Here is a 17,245-nt window from a genome sequence, read left to right on the forward strand (position 1 = left end):
GCTAATATGTATTTTGCCAAAGGCAGCTTGCCAGATTTTCAATAAACATTGACACGTGTTATTCACCACTTACTGTTTCATTCAAATAAGAACGTTTGATAACGTTTTATGAAAGGATTTTTTCCTGGACATTCGTGTATGTACCAAAAGATTATTGGATTTTCCAAAAGGCTAGCCTATTCCAAGAATCCTCTCCATTATTTCATTTATTGGAAAAAAGCATATAAAAACTTGTAAGGTACATATTTTAGTTATAAGTTGTTGCTCCATTTAATCTATGTACATGGCAATAGGTAATATATTTGAGTCGCGTTCTGAGAAAACTGAGCATAATGCATGTGCGTAAAGTGTCGTCCCTGATTAGCCTGTGCAATCAGCAAGGCTAATCAGAGACGACACTTTCTGCCTAAATTGGATTTCGCTACGAAGAGGGTTCGTTTAAACAAAAAATGTCATAAAAGCGGAAAGTGTCGTCCCTGATACGCCTGTGCGGACTGCACAGGCTAATCTGGGACGACACTTTACGCACATGCATTATGCCCAGTTTTCTCAGAACGGGACTAATTTATATGTAATTATTTGTGTTTATAAAAATCATGCGTTAGATACAAAATGAAATTTGTCCTTGTCCAGACTTGTGTTTGTGTCTCTGAAACGTAGAGTATGAAATTATTAATGTAACTCGAGCTCTACTAATTGCAATATGAATGAGTTGCTCTGTGGATGATTTATTGAGTAATTTTACGACTAAGCTACTTAGATGAAAAAATATATAGTTGTATAGTTCTATGGCCTTTATTCATATGCAGTAATAAAAGCATGCTGCTGCAGCTGAATTTTCATATTATATTTCTTTACATTACTAAGCGCTGTGCCTTTGTAATTAAGTACGTTGCATTTATAGACGATACCAATACAATTGTATAATCACTGACATTATACGGAAAAAAAGACATCAGTGCTTAAACATGTATTGTTGCTGGGAAAAATATCGTCATATAAATGTTTTCTTTGTCAAGGGACGTTTTATACCTAAAATACGCCCGATGTATTCGACAGTCAAACCCAGTTTATTTGTTGTTGTTTTTTTTTTTTACAAAATATAGAATAAAATTTCCAGCGACGTTTTTTTATGACAATCAACTGTTTAACTATGTAATTTAAAAAAGTATAAATGCGATGTATTTATGGCAGTAATAACGGAAGGGTTTGAAGATTATCGCTGTGTTTATACATTATATATGTGATGTACACAAATATTAATAAAGATTAGATAACAGCAAAACTGCGTCGCAGGAGAGTAGCCAGTAAATCGGTGGTCATATTTGCCAATTCACTCTAACACATGCGAAAAACACCGGGGCGGGTTTCAAAGGGCATCTTGAGATAAACTGTGTCGTTATAATGATTTTATTTCATGCGCCCTATTACTCTGTATGAAAGGTCCATCACGAAATAATCGTGTATAATGATATCAGTATATCGGTTTCATATGAGTATGGTTTGAGCATTCACAGTCCGGTCAAGATTCCGTAAACAAATGCAATATTAAACTACTTACATTAAAGTGAAAATATGTAAGAAATTATAAGTTTTCATCTTGTTTGCAAAATACTTAGACACAAATTTATAAACATTCATTATGGTGAATACAAACACAAGCTTTGCCAATGTCTTTAGAACTTAAACAAACATTAAGCCCTGGTGAGTATTATACATAAGACTATTTCTAGCGTTAGTCGTGTTTTAGTAGAATAAGACGTTTTATAGAATCGTGCTCTGTAGAAAAATTGTTTCTGGCTTCAGTCTACATTAAGTAATGAGTGGTTGTTATAGCTACAGTCGTCGTCACTCTGGAACCGCAGACGATTTATTCCATATATTTGCGGAGGAGACCGGAGATAGCCGATGCATCACGATTACAGTCGTCGTATGTAGGATTAGACCGTGTCAAGCTTTAGTCGTTTTTTGTACGACATTTAGGTAGTTTACGCTACGCTCATGTTTCAATGCCACTTATACGCACTCCATATCTAAAGGTTCACTTCATACATCGATGTATATTGACCGCCTTTTGGTTCACGTCGTTTGTGTATTAAAAGCAAAAAGCAGCAAAACGCAAATGATTCTCAGTCCTACGAAAAATGTATGAACAAATAAATTAAATCCGCGCAGCGATTGTGTGGAATTATCGTCTACTCAACTAAAACATCGCAGAAATGGAATCGGGCACGAAAATGATCGCGTTTGTGACAAAAGTTTTTCAGGAGAGAGCATTCAGAAAAAAGATTGTGTACACTGTCTGGATATGTTCGGCATTTGTCATGCTGGTAAGGCAAATTAAATTTCGAATTGCAAGTGTAAACATACTCGCCTTGATTTCTAGTATCGGTCCTCACACATGAAGCTTTCAGTACCTCAAAATATTCACTCAGGGGACAACTGATTTGGACTGTTAAAATAAGCATTTCTTTCTTCGATAATGGTATTATCAATTATTTGATACTGAATTTAAAAATAATTGTTTTAAACATAGCAATTATCCTCGTGTATATGCAAACACCCATGAAGTATCATTTTTAAATATTGTATAGTATCTGAGATATAGCCCTGAAAAGAAACATAGTACACAAACAACAAATGGCAATAACTATTGCTCGATTGGTTGCTGTAGGCTTGGGTACTACTTACATGTACCCCGTGGATACTTAAGTATACTTACATGTACCCCGGGTACGGTAAATCCGTTGTCGTAAAACGCGCTACCGATTATCTTAACCAAACTTCTCTTTCAAAAAAATTGCATCAACATGCTTTTTGAGTATGAGGTTCGATAATATAGAGACCATTTTACAGAACAATGACATAGATTTGAATATAATTAATTTCAAAAAAGTAGCCTACAACGACCGATTTAGCATTAATTTTCCCGGGTACGTTTTAGTATATTTACCGTACCAAGGAAGTGTAAGGCATTACGAGCATGGTTCTTGTGCAAGGATCTTCTCCTCATTTATATATTTAAACCTATGCAATTTCATGTTGAAATCTTACATATTTCCTGAGATATAGACCTAAACAGTTTGGGACAGACGTACTAACGGACGGACAACGCCAAAACTATATCCCTTCGCTCTTGGCGGGTGATAATAAACATGAAAATGCTCCATTGTCATATACTAATCCCCACAGTGAAAACCTTTAAACAGTTTGCACGATTCTTTCAGGGTTGGGTTGAAGCCCTATTCGGCCCCACATTTTCGGACCTGCGGTTGATCGTCGGCAAGAATCTAGAGACGGCTTCGTGGCTGTTAACGGCGACATCGTCCGGCTTTTTAGTCGGCTCCATTCTTACCGGGATGCTGTTCGACAAGTACAACCGGGTGGTAATTATGATTTTGTAAGTGAAGACAGAATAGATCTGATGTTTGAAGTACAATCGGGTGATCATTATGATTGTGTAAGTACAAACGGGTGGTAATTATGATGTTGTAAGTACAAACGGGTGGTAATTATGATGCTGTAAGTACAAATGGGTGGTAATTGTGATGTTTTAAGTACAAACGGGTGGTAATTATGATGTTGTAAGTACAAACGGGTGGTAATTATGATGCTGTAAGTACAAACGGGTGGTAATTGTGATGTTTTAAGTACAAACGGGTGGTAATTATGATGTTGTAAGTACAACCGGATGGTAATTATGATGCTGTAAGTACAACCGGGTGGTAATTATGATTGTGTAAGTACAACCGGGTGGTAATTATGATTTTGTTAGTAAAGACAGAATATATTTTATGTTTGAAGTACAGTCGGGTGATCGTTATGATAAAGTAAGTACAACCGGGTGGTGAAAATGATTGTGTAGTACAACCGGGTCGTAAATATGAGTGTGTAAGTACAACCGGATCGTAATTATCTTGTTGTAAGTACAGCCGTGCGGTAATTATGATTGTGTATGTACAACCGGGTGGTAATAATGATTGTGTAAGTAAAACCGGGTGGTAATTATGATTTTGTAAGTATAACCGGGTCGTAATTATGATTTTGTAAGTATAACCGGGTCGTTATTATGATTGTGTAAGTACAACCGGGTGGTAATAATGATTGTGTAAGTACAACCGGGTGGTAATAATGATTGTGTAAGTAAAACCGGGTGGTAATTATGATTTTGTAAGTATAACCGGGTCGTAATTATGATTGTGTAAGTACAACCGGATGGTAATATGATTGTGTAAGTACAACCGGGTGGTAATTATGATTGTGTAAGTACAACCGGGTGGTGATTGTGTAAGTATAACCGGGTGGTAATTATGATTGTGTAAGTACAACCGGGTGGTAATTATGATTGTGTAAGTAAAACCGGATGGTAATTATGATTTTGTAAGTATAACCGGGTCGTAATTATGATTGTGTAAGTACAACCGGATGGTAATATGATTGTGTAAGTACAACCGGATGGTAATATGATTGTGTAAGTACAACCGGATGGTAATATGATTGTGTAAGTACAACCGGATGGTAATATGATTGTGTAAGTACAACCGGATGGTAATATGATTGTGTAAGTACAACCGGATGGTAATATGATTGTGTAAGTACAACCGGATGGTAATATGATTGTGTAAGTACAACCGGATGGTAATTATCATTTTGTAAGTACAACCGAGTGGTAATTATGATTTTCCTAGTACAACCGGGTGGTAATTATGATTTTGTAAGGACAACGGGTGGTAATTAAAAAAAATTAAGTACAACGGGTGGTAATTATAATTGTGTAAGTACATCTGCACCCGATTGTATAAACGCTGGTTAAAGTTACCGCTCGGTAACATTCAAACCTTGGTAAGTTTGCGGTTATTCAGGTATAGAAACCTTCAAGGTAACTCGATTGTATGAACACGGTATACCGCAAAGTAACCTAACCGCGCATAGTGGAATTTAACCACCGGTAACTTTAACCAAAACATTACAACGATGCATTTTCTAATGACGTAATTTTCGCGCGAAGTGTCACGCTTATAAACAGTGACATGTATTATTTTTTTTATCAAATTCATTTACAAATGAATTCACAATAAAATAAAGTATAAATTTTAACTATGAGTTCATCAAATAGAACAGGGACAAATTGATAATGATGTCTGGATTTGCATCATTTAGCGGAATCCCTAGTGCCTCCAAAGTGCAAGAGAGTGCTTACAAAGACGTCTATTCTTTTAGTTGTTCTAGATGTAACATAAAAATTATACATGGTCGTCGTAACATGCTAGACTATTCTTCTAATTTGGCTTATGTTTGCAATAAACTTACTTACTTTCTTGTACAATAAGGGAATTTACCATATTCACCAACGGCTATTATTTGTGTCGTGTTCTGAGAAAACTGGGCATAATGCATGTGCGTAGTGTCGTCCCAGATTAGCTTGTTAAGTTCGCACAGGCTAATCAGGGACGACACTTTCCGCCAAAAATTGATTTTTGCTAAGAAGGGACTTCATTTTAACAAAAAATGTCATAAAAGCGGAAAGTGTCGTCCCTGATAAGCCTGTGCGAACTGCACAGGCTAATATGGGACGACACTTTAAGCACATGCATTATGCCCATTTTTCTCAAAACACGACACATTTGATAAACTGCTCCGGTTCATTTTAACAGCAGTAATGTAAATATAGTACATGACGTAGCGTGTGACGAAGAAGAAAGTTTATCATTCACATTTGAATATAATGATATGATGGCATAAGGGTCTTTATTTAACTATGCTAAAATAATTATCAAAGACCCTAGATGCAAACTCGTCAATTATTGAATTAAATGGATTATTTATGGATTTTAAGGGATTATTAAAGGTAAGATACTAGTTCGAACGTGTTTTGTTTTTTGTTTGTACTTTTGTTGTTCACTGTTCTCGGAGAAATGATTTTAACATGGGCGCCATTGATGCATCGGATCACACACGGCATACCCATAACAGAATAGCCTATAAGAAACACGTTCTGTGCGTCCTTAAATTCGTCGTCCGAAGTCGGAAATCGTATTGCCCTGTAAATTAAGTCAAATAAAGTGTCAGTCGCTGCAATGTGTTGTTTACTCGTCGAAATTGTGAAGGTCGTCGATGATAAGCTTTTATTGTGTCGCGCGCCGCGGCCATTTTGTGTAAGTAACCTCGCGGTTACTTGTACTTACCCACCTAGGGAAGCAGGGTATGTTTTAACTGGGTTTTAACCGATCGGTATAACTAACCAAATTTTATACAAACGCTTACCGGCCAGTAACCAACATGTTACCGACTTTTAACCGCCGGTATGTGGTTAACCGCCGGTTTAACTGTTTATACAATCGGGTGCAGGATGGTAATTTAGTCAATATAAATTGCCGCCTAAGAGTCTTTTGATGATTTTTGCTTTGGCAGACTCTTGGCGTCAATAGTCCACTCTATCTTTTTAATAGCGAGAGTTTTCCTTCTTTGTCTATATTGATGCGCAAGGAATTTGGTGCGCAACATTCAAGCCCCGATATCAGACAGTTAATATCAACGGATTGCAATAATATTTACATACCTGTGTAGATAATTCATTTCTCAATAATGTTCCGTAAGAATTATGTAATGACTCTTTCAATTTTGCACGCCTGACCAATTTAAATCAACACACTACTCACATTTTCAATTCCTATCGCTGTGCCCGCTGTATACGGCAGGTAGATTTTAATCGATAGCGCAGCCTATTACACCGTAATGCCTTCTTCTGATTGGTTGATATTTAAATATTTCATAACATGGCGACAGGTCAGTGATTGTATTGCGATTTAAGGTTCATGTAGAGGCTTCATTTTGAAAAATGTGGGACCCCTAGCATTCAACTCAAATTTGACTAAAGGAAGAGTGCCACATTGATAATGTATACATATATGCTTTAATGGATGTTTTTCCTTCAAACTGCTACCAATTTTGTACATCAACGTATCATAACATCCACAAAATCAATCAAAATACAAAGAGATTTTAACACTAAAATATACATTATTTTCAAAAATCTGAATCATGTTTATTCCACGTATTTCGGCGGAAAATTATATAATTAGTGAATGATATCGACATTGACGAGGGCAAGTTACGCTTAAATAGTAAAAAAAGTTTGCATATCTAGAAATATCAAAACTCGAACACATGTCATTTCATCACCATGGGGGCAGCCATTTTTAAATTAATAAAATAGAAAGAAACATGCTAAAAACTCACTCATCGCCTAATTGACATTCCATACGGTTGACGATGACAAATGCATTGGATTGTAATCTTTCCGTTGATGTTTGCAAACTGCACGATCAGACCTCATAAACACTCAAAAGAATAACTATGTAAGAAGCATTTCACCAATGTTTACAATCGTTGTCGAATCACATATACTTTATTATTGCGCATAAAATAGTACGCTTACAGACTGACAGAAAGATCTAGATTACTCCGTTCAATTCATCACGGTATACTATTCTATTGATAATATATAATAATACATCGCTTTAACAATCTGAAAGTAGTAATAATTCTATTAAACGGAGTTTTTAATAACGAAAGTGAAAACAACGGAAGTTGGTTGGATATTCTGTGAGATGCACTTCGGCTCCAGAAAAACAATACAAATTAACTAAAAAGACGTGTGGGGGACAATTTTCAGCTGGAAACTATTTCAAATAGGGTAAGTGATGATATCTCTACGCGGTCATTTCTGTTATTTAGTGCGATCTCTTGCTGATTAATGTTAATAGTTGTTTTACAAGTTGCCACCAAACTGTCAAAATAAGCATGTGTTATCTCAGGTATGTGTATACACATACCCGGTTTTCTCACCACTGCACGTGGTTTCGACCGATTTGTTTTGCACGTTTTTCTACGGATCACAGCGATGACCACGCTTTCAAATGGGTATAAGGAATCGAAATATAAAATCAATCGTTTTGCCAATTTCTTTATATTCCTTAACAATTTTATATGTCGTCTGCAATCTATTTCAATTTGAGATGGTTTAAAATTTGCAATTTGGTTGAGAGGTAAATAACAAAATTGTTAAGCCTTTGAAATAGAATTGTGACTCTTATTATCCACCATACCTGGATTGTTAAAAAGTAGTTACGTTTTAGTTATTTTTAGAACTATGTTTAGGATATTTATCCAAAAAAGGCAGTTGAATAAAAACTCATTTGTTGTTTTATGACAATAATTTTCTGTGAAATGTTGCTAACTTGACCTTGTATATGTATATAGCTTTGTATTTATTCAACTTAAGGTAGTGCATATCATTCCTAACTTTAGATTGAGATTTTGTAAATAAGTGTAAAAAAGTATTGGTTTTAAACCAAAATACGAATAAAGCACACAAATATTGAATGTCAAAAATGTGTTTATGTTATTCTATCCGTCTTTAGCTTTAAAATGATATATAGTTTGACCATATTGTACCACATTCAATGAAGAAAAACCAAAGCGAAGTTTTAATGAATTTTATCCCCCCCATGAACCTTAAGCAGAAGTTTAACTGAAACAAATTATGCCTTTTAGCTTCAATTCGACGCTATTTGAGGTAAAAATGGACTAATTAACTAAAACTTTTTGAGTTGGTAATGTTATTTTGCAATTTTAAGCATATTGATATAATAGTATTGTATTAATTTTTCGTTATGCTTTTTGCAGACCGGAGTTTCAGCGTTCAGATTTATTCTGAACGCGAATTATTTCAGCTAGATGGTAATTATGCTTGTGTTAGTACAACCAGGTGGTAATTTTGATTGTGTACGTACAACCGGGTCGTAATTATGATTGTGTAAGTACACACGGGTGGTAATTATAATTGTGTACTTGGAGACATGTGAAAAGACGCTTATTTATATATGTGCTTGAGTTAGTTTCAAAATAATGTATTTAAGCTCGAAGGAATCGAAAGCCGACGGCTTAATAAAACGCTGTCGATACGGTTGAAGGTACTTCCAGTACTCGAACCAGCACTTTGTGCATTTGGGCGAGATCTACAAAAACGCTCTAACATATGGAATCGAACTACCCAGCAAACAATCTATATGGGACCCATATGGGTCCCATGTGGGCACCTATATGGGCCCCATGTGGGCTACCAACATGGGACCCAGATGGGAAGTGCAACCGGGCTCCACATGGGTCCCATCTGGGCTGCCCCATGAAAGTATATGGGGCAGCCCAGATAGGACCCATGTGGAGCCCGGTTGCAATACCCATCTGGGTCCCATGTTGGCAGCCCACATGGGGCCCATATAGGTGCCCACATGGGACCCATATAGGTCCAACATGGGCATCCCTTTTACTCAATATGGGCTACATACAGGCAGCCCTTTTACTCAATATGGGCTACATACGGGTAGCCGTTTTACTCAATATGGGCTACATACAGGCAGCATTGTACTTAATATGGGCTACAAACTGGTGGCATTGTATTCAATATGGGTACACAGAGCCTGTAAAATTTTGGACAACGCATTAATGGAAATTCAGGTTATGTTAGAAATAATATGTAGGCTGCAAACATGAATTACTGTGTTAAATTGAACATCAGACAAAAGATTCTTGTACATGTACTTCCAATTTCATTTTTTAAATGTTTTATCTATTTCTTCTTGCTGGAACAAAGCGATATCAAAGGGTTCAAGAGCTAAATAGCATTATCCTGCAAGAAATACAAGGTTTTTGTTAAAAGACTTAAAAATTTATTAAAGTACTCTCAACTTTTATTCACATAAAGTATTACACACATATACATGGATACATACATAAATAGCAGGAGGATCCCACGTTAACTATTCTACCAGAGAATTCTAAAATAATATGGTGATTCCTAACTTTTTGAATGTAACATCAGCAAAAATATTTTACAAGAAGTTGCTAACGAAAACATGTTTCTATCTAATGTTCTATCCGCATGGAGTAATGTTACTCATAATCTATAAACCCAAACCAACAGTTTAACTATTTTATGGAACAATAATGACATAACTTCAAACAATACGACGTTTTTCTATAACATTATATATGTTGACCAGTTATACAACTATAGAATTAAGGACTCCTATTATTTTGATATAAAATATATATTACATATACAGAATACCTTCAAGTATTTTCCTGATGTACTACACATTACTCAAAAGCATACCCATGCATATTAAATCTTTAACCAATACAAATAACACACCATGTACTCAAAGAACATTTGTAGAAAACATACTTGCAAGACTAAACAAAATATTTTATAAACTAGAAATTAAAAACCCTGCAGAAAAATCCAAAAACTCAAATAAATGGCAAATCCTATTTCGAGAACAAGTCCATATTATTATCTTTGATATCTTCATACATTCTAGTGTTTTTCGTAATTGCACATGATATATATATATATATATATATATATATATATATATATATATATATATATATATATATATATATATATATATATATATATATATGTGTGTCTTTTAAAACCTTCAAAAACTGGAATGCTGTTTCTTCTTTTGCAAAGGAATATATACCATTTCATTTCCAGATAAAAAAGATTGTATGCTTTCTTAGAAAATGATCCTTAAAGGAATGGTTTAGGATCAATGGAGAAAGAACTGTCAATTACATTTACAACATTGCTTAATATATTTGATAAAAAAGCTTGAACTATGCAGCAGTCCTAGAAAAGATGGATCGTAGCTTCATCACCAAGATGCTCTTCAAACTCATCTATTTGCTCAAATGTTCCAATCGGAAGACTGATGGCAGTTGCATTGGCTCGTCATCAGTAGCTGACCTAGCCAAGAGCCGATGCAGCATCCGCTTCATTTCCCTGTTCTCGTCTCTCATTGTTTCCAACACCGTTAAAATCTGTGTAACTGCATCTGAAGACAGAGTAAAAAAAAACTGTACCTAAAATTATGTTGACAATAATATATATCACAGCTGGGTCTTATATAATTATATCGGATGTGTGCCGATATAACGGCAGCGGGCCCGATTTGTCCCAACAGCTGTTGTACAGCTAGGGCTGATTATAGCAACTTGCACCTATATGCCCGTCAACGTCAATTTGTTTCTTTTATTAGTAGAAGTATGTATTATTATAGATCACTAAATGACTGTGTATTTTATATTTTTTTCAGTTGGATTATCTGTTTACATCAATTATTTATGTAATTAACTATCATTTTATAAGCAGTAGTTCCAAAACTGAAATTATTTTAAGTTAAAGTTTCAAGCACAAAAATTAGTTACTTTGTCCTATGAACTGGGAAGGTTCTTCAGCTGGACTTAATGGGAGTGACCGGCCTCTGTCATGCACTGCTGGACATTCCTTGTAAAGACGATGTTGGCAAACCAGGTGGTGGTGAATATTTTATTTTCTGAAATAAATTTGTACAATAAACATTACGAATTTAATTATTTCTTAATACACAGACTTTTTTAATATTCTGCAAATATGTGTTTCAATAATCATTAAAATTTGTCAACAGGCAGACAACCTTGGCTTGCGTGCAAGTAATCAAAGACCTATAAAAAAAACATTATATTATACGTTTAAATTAATATTATCAATGTATAGTATAAGATAAGTAAGATTTATTAGCATTAGCATGATTACTAATTTAGTGTTCCATTTTTTCAGGCATGCGCCTGTCTGCTATAAATAGTTTGTAGTGTATTTTAGGCAGAATCAAGTTGAATTAAGCAGTTTAACTAAAAGATTGATCTATGGCGACAAACGAGCGTTACGACTTACGTCGCGAAAATACATGACAAAGGCAAAGCGATGAAGGATTCTAATAATTTGCACTTTAAATTATTAAACGCACAGGCATTCATTGAAGTAACAGATAAATAAATAATGCGTGATCAGCAATATATATCTGATTTCAAAAGAAATATATAATTACGTGTATAATATCACAATTTAACAAATTACCGTTTTGAGTGTTTTGTTTTGGATGTTTTCGCGAGGCGGAATTAACATCTGCGCATGCGCATATTATTTAAATACTTTATTTTTCTGCGCGATTATTTAAATTAAAATTATCTCTTGAAAATGACTTCATATTAATCATAGTATATACATTATTTGAAACAAAGCCATATCAAAAACAGAATTTTCAAAAAAATGTGCGCCCGATAGCTGATTTTGTCCTTTGTTGGGCGGCCCAAATGGGACCCGTATGGGACCCATATGGGCTGCATATTATTTGCTTATGCATTGATTTTCTATTTTTGGGTAAAATATTAGCAGTTGAGATCAAGTTTGTCATAAATACGTTTTAAAAAATTAGTTTTTAATCAAATAAATAAAAGTTTATATCTTTTTCCTGATAGCGCAATAATATGGGACCCTTAAGGGCATTCCCATATGGGCTAACCCATATAGGTCCCAAATGACTCCCATTTGGGCTTACCCATATGGGTTTGCCCAGAAACAGCCCGGTAGCTGATTTTGTCCTTTGTTGGGCGGCCCAAATGGGACCCATATGGGACCTATATGGACTGCATATTATTTGCTTATCCATTGATTTTCTATTTTTGGGTAAAATATTAGCAGTTTAGATCAAGCATACGTTTTAAGAAATGAGTTTTTAATCAAATAAATACAAGTTTACATCTTTTTCGTGATAGCGCAATAATATGGGACCTATATGGGACCCTTATCGCCATTGCCACATGGGCAAGCCCATATAGCTCCCAAATGACTCCCATATGGGACCCGTATGGGACCCATATGGGCCGCATATTATTTGCTTATGCATTGATTTTCTATTTTTGGGTAGAATATTAGCAGTTTAGATCAAGTTAGTCCTACATACGTTTTAAGAAATGAGTTTTTAATCAAATAAATACAAGTTTACATATTTTTCCCGATAGCGCAATAATATGGGACCTATATGGGACCCTTGTGGGCATTCCCATATGGGCTAGCCCATATTGGTCCCAAATGACTCCCATATGGGCTTACCCATATGGGTTTGCCCAGAAACAGCCCATATGGGACCCATATGTGCATGTTTGCTGGGTAGTGACCTCCTGGTTGCTTGGCGGAAACTAAATCCACTACGCCATGTGCTTGAGTTCTAATAGATGCATATCTATTCGGGTTCATCTTATTTCTTTCGTTTCATTTAAAACCTTGTTTATTAAAGTTTGATACTGCAACCAGTCTAATTCTTACCGAGACACATATCAATCAATTGTCTGATATGTGTGTGAGTGTGTGTGTGCGCGTGTGCGTGTGAAGTTCATTTTATAGAGTGCGCCGGGAATCTCCATATGCATAGCGACCCCCAGAAAGCTTAGTAGTTGGGTAACGCGGTATAGTACGAAATACATGTGACGCCATTGTGTCTTTGAGGGACCGGGGTGAAGCACAGACAGAGGAGTTAAAAGACTAGGGTTGAGAGGGGGGAAGGGGGGAAACCTGGACCTATGAGTTTTAATGCTGGTATGTTACCACTATAGTGATCGCATTAGTAATAATGCCATCTCAGTCAGTTATATTCTTTTATACAAAAAGTCTTATAATGCTATGATTGTGTACCTGAAAGGAAAAGTTCTGTGAGGCGTAGTAGATATGGTGTCCCCTTGGCGACCGAGAGGTCATGGGTTTGATCCCCATTGTAAGTGCGTTCTGTAGATCTTCCCCAAAGACACCAAGTACTAGTTCTACCCAGGAAACAGAATCCTTGTAAAGTCTCAGTAGGTCGGTGCTCAAGAGGAGCCGATGCATTTAAAGGGATGAAGAAGATAGTAATGCAACGGTTGATTCCATTGTCTTCTTTTAAGGGCAATTGTCGGTACAGCTATAACGCAGCTGGCTATTCCGTGGTGCTCGATGTTTCCCTTAATGATTACTACAAAGTTCCTCTCCGGTGTTATGTGTGCAGTTTTGGATGCAGGTACGTGAACTTTCGTTCCTTTTCATTACGTCTTTTCGGTTTGATTCCGTTTCGCGCTTATACGTGTTCATTCGCGAGTTATATGCATATATTGGTGTTATTCATTAATCATAAACAATATCCCGTCATAAGTTGAAGATAGAACACAGACACAAAGATTACGGGGGAAAATGTTTCGTCGTCAAATTCAAATACATATTTCTTTTTCCAGGTATTCACATACTCGATTAATTTTCTTGCGTACAAGACTTCCCTGCAAACACCGAGTAAAATGTCTCACATGTATATGTGTTTAGTTCTTTCACCTGCATAGCCTATTGCCGAGTGGTTTCGGGACAGAAAGTCTGAACCACAAAGGATCGAGTCACCCAACCAGCAGCAAGTGAAATCGATTGAACTATTACCTCCCTCCAAAGAGCCCGACACAATTTTATAGGATAGATATCGGGGGTTATTTATAAAAAAAGGTATCTCAGTAGTTAAACATTGGCTAGCACTTGAATGGGAGGATTAAATGTACGGTATTCAGACATTGGTTCCTATGCTTATTTTGACACAGGCTATCATTTCTTTCTACGTGTTTTAGACAAACAGGTCATTCTTTCCTACGTTTTTTTTTACCAAACAAACTACGCGTATACAATAGTATTAAGCAAACGTTTTGTTTTTCTTTCAGGTGGAAACGCTGAGGTTATCGGCACGTGGGGCTCGGAGTCCGGTCCGTGCATGCAGGCGCTCCACTTTTGCTTCAGCGTTGGTGGAATTATTGCCCCTTTTGTGGCCATGCCTTTTCTAGCGGAAACGATAACCAGTCCAACGCCATATCTCGCAGAAACCGTGAATAGTTCAGCTCCATTTGTCGTAAAAACGGTAACCGATCCTACTACGTTTCTCATTGAAAAAGTTACCGATTCAAGGCCATACTTCGCGGTAAGTGCAACCATTCAAGCGCCGTTCCTTGACGCTGTAAACTCGTCAATAAATAATGCATGGTATATGTCAATGTCAAATGAGCACAATGCAACAGAGCCAACGTGGTCAGCTTACAACAGGACGATCCAGGATATGTCCGTCGACAACAGTACCAATACATCCGAATCTCTGTATGGCGAATCGCGAATATTTATAACCTACGCCATTACCGCGGGAATCATATTTTTTACTGCCGTACCTTTTGTAACGTTGATTTGTATTAATGGCACCAACAGAACAAAGGAAGTACATGGTCAAAACGAAGCCGACGAGCCCACTAATTTTCATTCGCTATCGACTGCAAAGAAGTTGCTCCTCTTGCTGTTGCTGTCTCTACTCATGTTCGTATATGTCGGTATGGAAGACACATTCGCTGGGTATCTGATGACCTTTCTGTTGGAGCAACTGAAATGGAGTAAACCGAAAGGAGCTCTAGCCACTTCCGTATTCTGGATGGCGTTCGGAATCAGCCGTATGGCAGGAATCCCTTTGGTGCGCGCATTTCGACTACGAACAATGATGTTGATATTTTCTACACTGACGATCGTTGCTTTTATTGGTCTTCTTTTCGCAACAGTTTACGACATATATAATTTAGTCTGGTTATTTATAGTGGGAGTCGGAATGTCAACTTCAATTATATTCGCCGCCATTTTTTCTTGGACTAATGAGCACGTGGTTTGTGTCTCAGGTAAAATTTCTGGAATGTTTTTGACTTCCGCTTCCGCTGGTATAATGGTCTTTCCGTTGATATTTGGATACACGATGGAGCACATTTCGCCAATGTGGTTCGTCTACATTCTAATTGGTCAAAGCATCACGTGGGTGTGTCTATTTTTAGTAACAATTTCGGTAACGAATTCTTTACTAACTTTACTTCCAAATAGTACGCCAATTGAAACTCACATTGCAAATAGAAGTGAAACAACGAGATTTTAAACATACGAATTGAGCGAACAATAAATTAAATGAATCTTTTTAACGTTTTCTTTTCAAAGTACAAACAAAATACTTGAGAATACATGATATTCAATATAAACATGTACATGTAGTGTACACGTTTTGGAGAGAACTGTTCTTTCCATACCTATCGTAAACATACAATAATTATGAATGTCATAACTACGATATGTTTTACGACACTTGTACATGTGTTGTATGTGTGTCTTCTGGCGTCGGTCTTTATTTGGCGTAATATCGTGATCGGGAAAAATGCAAAAGTTTAACAGCCGCAAAATAACATTATTTAACAGTATTGTGTGCTTGAGGTTGCAACTCATTTAAATCTACGTTTAAGTTTAAGAATCTCGTTTTTCTTACAATTCAATCACGAAAACGAAAAGGTTTGATATTATTATTGTTTTGAAAATGTAAAAATGGATCAGAACATTTGATTGTACTCAAACTATACCGGCAATGACTGACTGCGCCGTTTTATGCACAGGAATTCGACAGCAAAAATTAAACAAGAGAGATGTTTGTGAGAACACAATGTCCCCTATTGCGCCGCTTTGAAGCCACCAATTTGACCTTTGACCTTGAAGGATGACCTTGACTTTTTACACTAAAAAATGTGCAGCTCCATGAGATACACATGCATGCCAAATATGAAGTTGCTATCTTCAATATTCAAAAAGTTATGACCAAACTTTAACGAAGGTTAAAGTTTTATGAAAGAAAAATACAATGATATTTGACCATTGACCTTGAAGGATGACCTTGACCTTGACTTTTTACCACTCAAAATGTGAAGCTCCGTGAGATACACATGCATGCCAAATATGAAGTTGCTATCTTCAATATTGCAAAAGTTATCAAACTTTAACCAAGGTTAAAGTTTTGGGAATAAATGAATGAATAAATGACAGACAGACAGGCCAAAAGCAATATACCCCCGATCTTTCGATCCGGGGGCATAATAAAAACACAAGCTGATTAAAAAAACGTTTTATTAAATAACCCTTCTGAAACGAACCGCCCATCATGTAATGTGGATCGTGCTATTTCCTTAAAGGATAACACATACTGTGACACGTATTTCGCCTGAATAGAAAAACAAAACGCGAAAGTTTAAATGGAAGGATGAGGACAACTTTAATCAACACTATGTTGGGTGTTGGATGTAAGAAGTCTTCAGCATCGTCGTGGACGTTTCTTACTTCCATTTCTTTAAATGTACATTTTCACATTATTTCGTAGTTTCGTTTTTTTTTTTTGTAAAAAAAAGACATTAATTTAATTTACTTACAAGATAGGATTTTTTTTATTATTATCTTTATCAAAGACCTTTTAGAAACGATCAGTCAAAATGTCGATGTCATTTTAAACGCTAT

At 36.1% G+C, this 17,245-nt stretch overlaps 1 protein-coding gene across 6 annotated transcripts; it reads left to right on the forward strand.

Annotated features, from left to right (window-relative positions):
• Nucleotides 1-1,438: 1,438 nt before the first annotated feature.
• Nucleotides 1,439-15,890, forward strand: LOC127856211 (sodium-dependent glucose transporter 1A-like). Of its 6 annotated transcripts, XM_052392279.1 has the most exons (4): nt 1,439-2,330; nt 3,228-3,400; nt 13,828-13,940; nt 14,617-15,890. In XM_052392279.1, exons 1-4 carry the CDS (start codon nt 2,220-2,222, stop codon nt 15,849-15,851), a joined length of 1,632 nt encoding a protein of 543 aa, XP_052248239.1. In that variant the 5' UTR covers nt 1,439-2,219; the 3' UTR covers nt 15,852-15,890. The 6 variants fall into 6 exon arrangements, with proteins under 6 accessions (XP_052248239.1, XP_052248241.1, XP_052248242.1 ...); XM_052392281.1 differs by lacking the exons at nt 1,439-2,330; nt 3,228-3,400 and adding an exon at nt 3,748-3,770; XM_052392282.1 differs by lacking the exons at nt 1,439-2,330; nt 3,228-3,400 and adding an exon at nt 3,999-4,015.
• The last annotated feature ends 1,355 nt before the right edge of the window (nt 15,891-17,245 follow it).

Source organism: Dreissena polymorpha, chromosome 13, assembly GCF_020536995.1.
Source record: "Dreissena polymorpha isolate Duluth1 chromosome 13, UMN_Dpol_1.0, whole genome shotgun sequence".
Classification (NCBI taxonomy): Eukaryota; Metazoa; Mollusca; class Bivalvia; order Myida; family Dreissenidae; genus Dreissena; species Dreissena polymorpha.

Coding starts and splice junctions, on each gene's coding strand:
- LOC127856211 (XM_052392279.1), top strand. CDS start 2,220: ATGGAATCGGGCACGAAAATGATCGCGTTTGTGACAAAAGTTTTTCAG. Junction 3,401..13,827: donor CGGGTGGTAATTATGATTTT/GTAAGTGAAGAC, acceptor TCTTCTTTTAAG/GGCAATTGTCGGTACAGCTA. Junction 13,941..14,616: donor GTGTGCAGTTTTGGATGCAG/GTACGTGAACTT, acceptor TTTTTCTTTCAG/GTGGAAACGCTGAGGTTATC.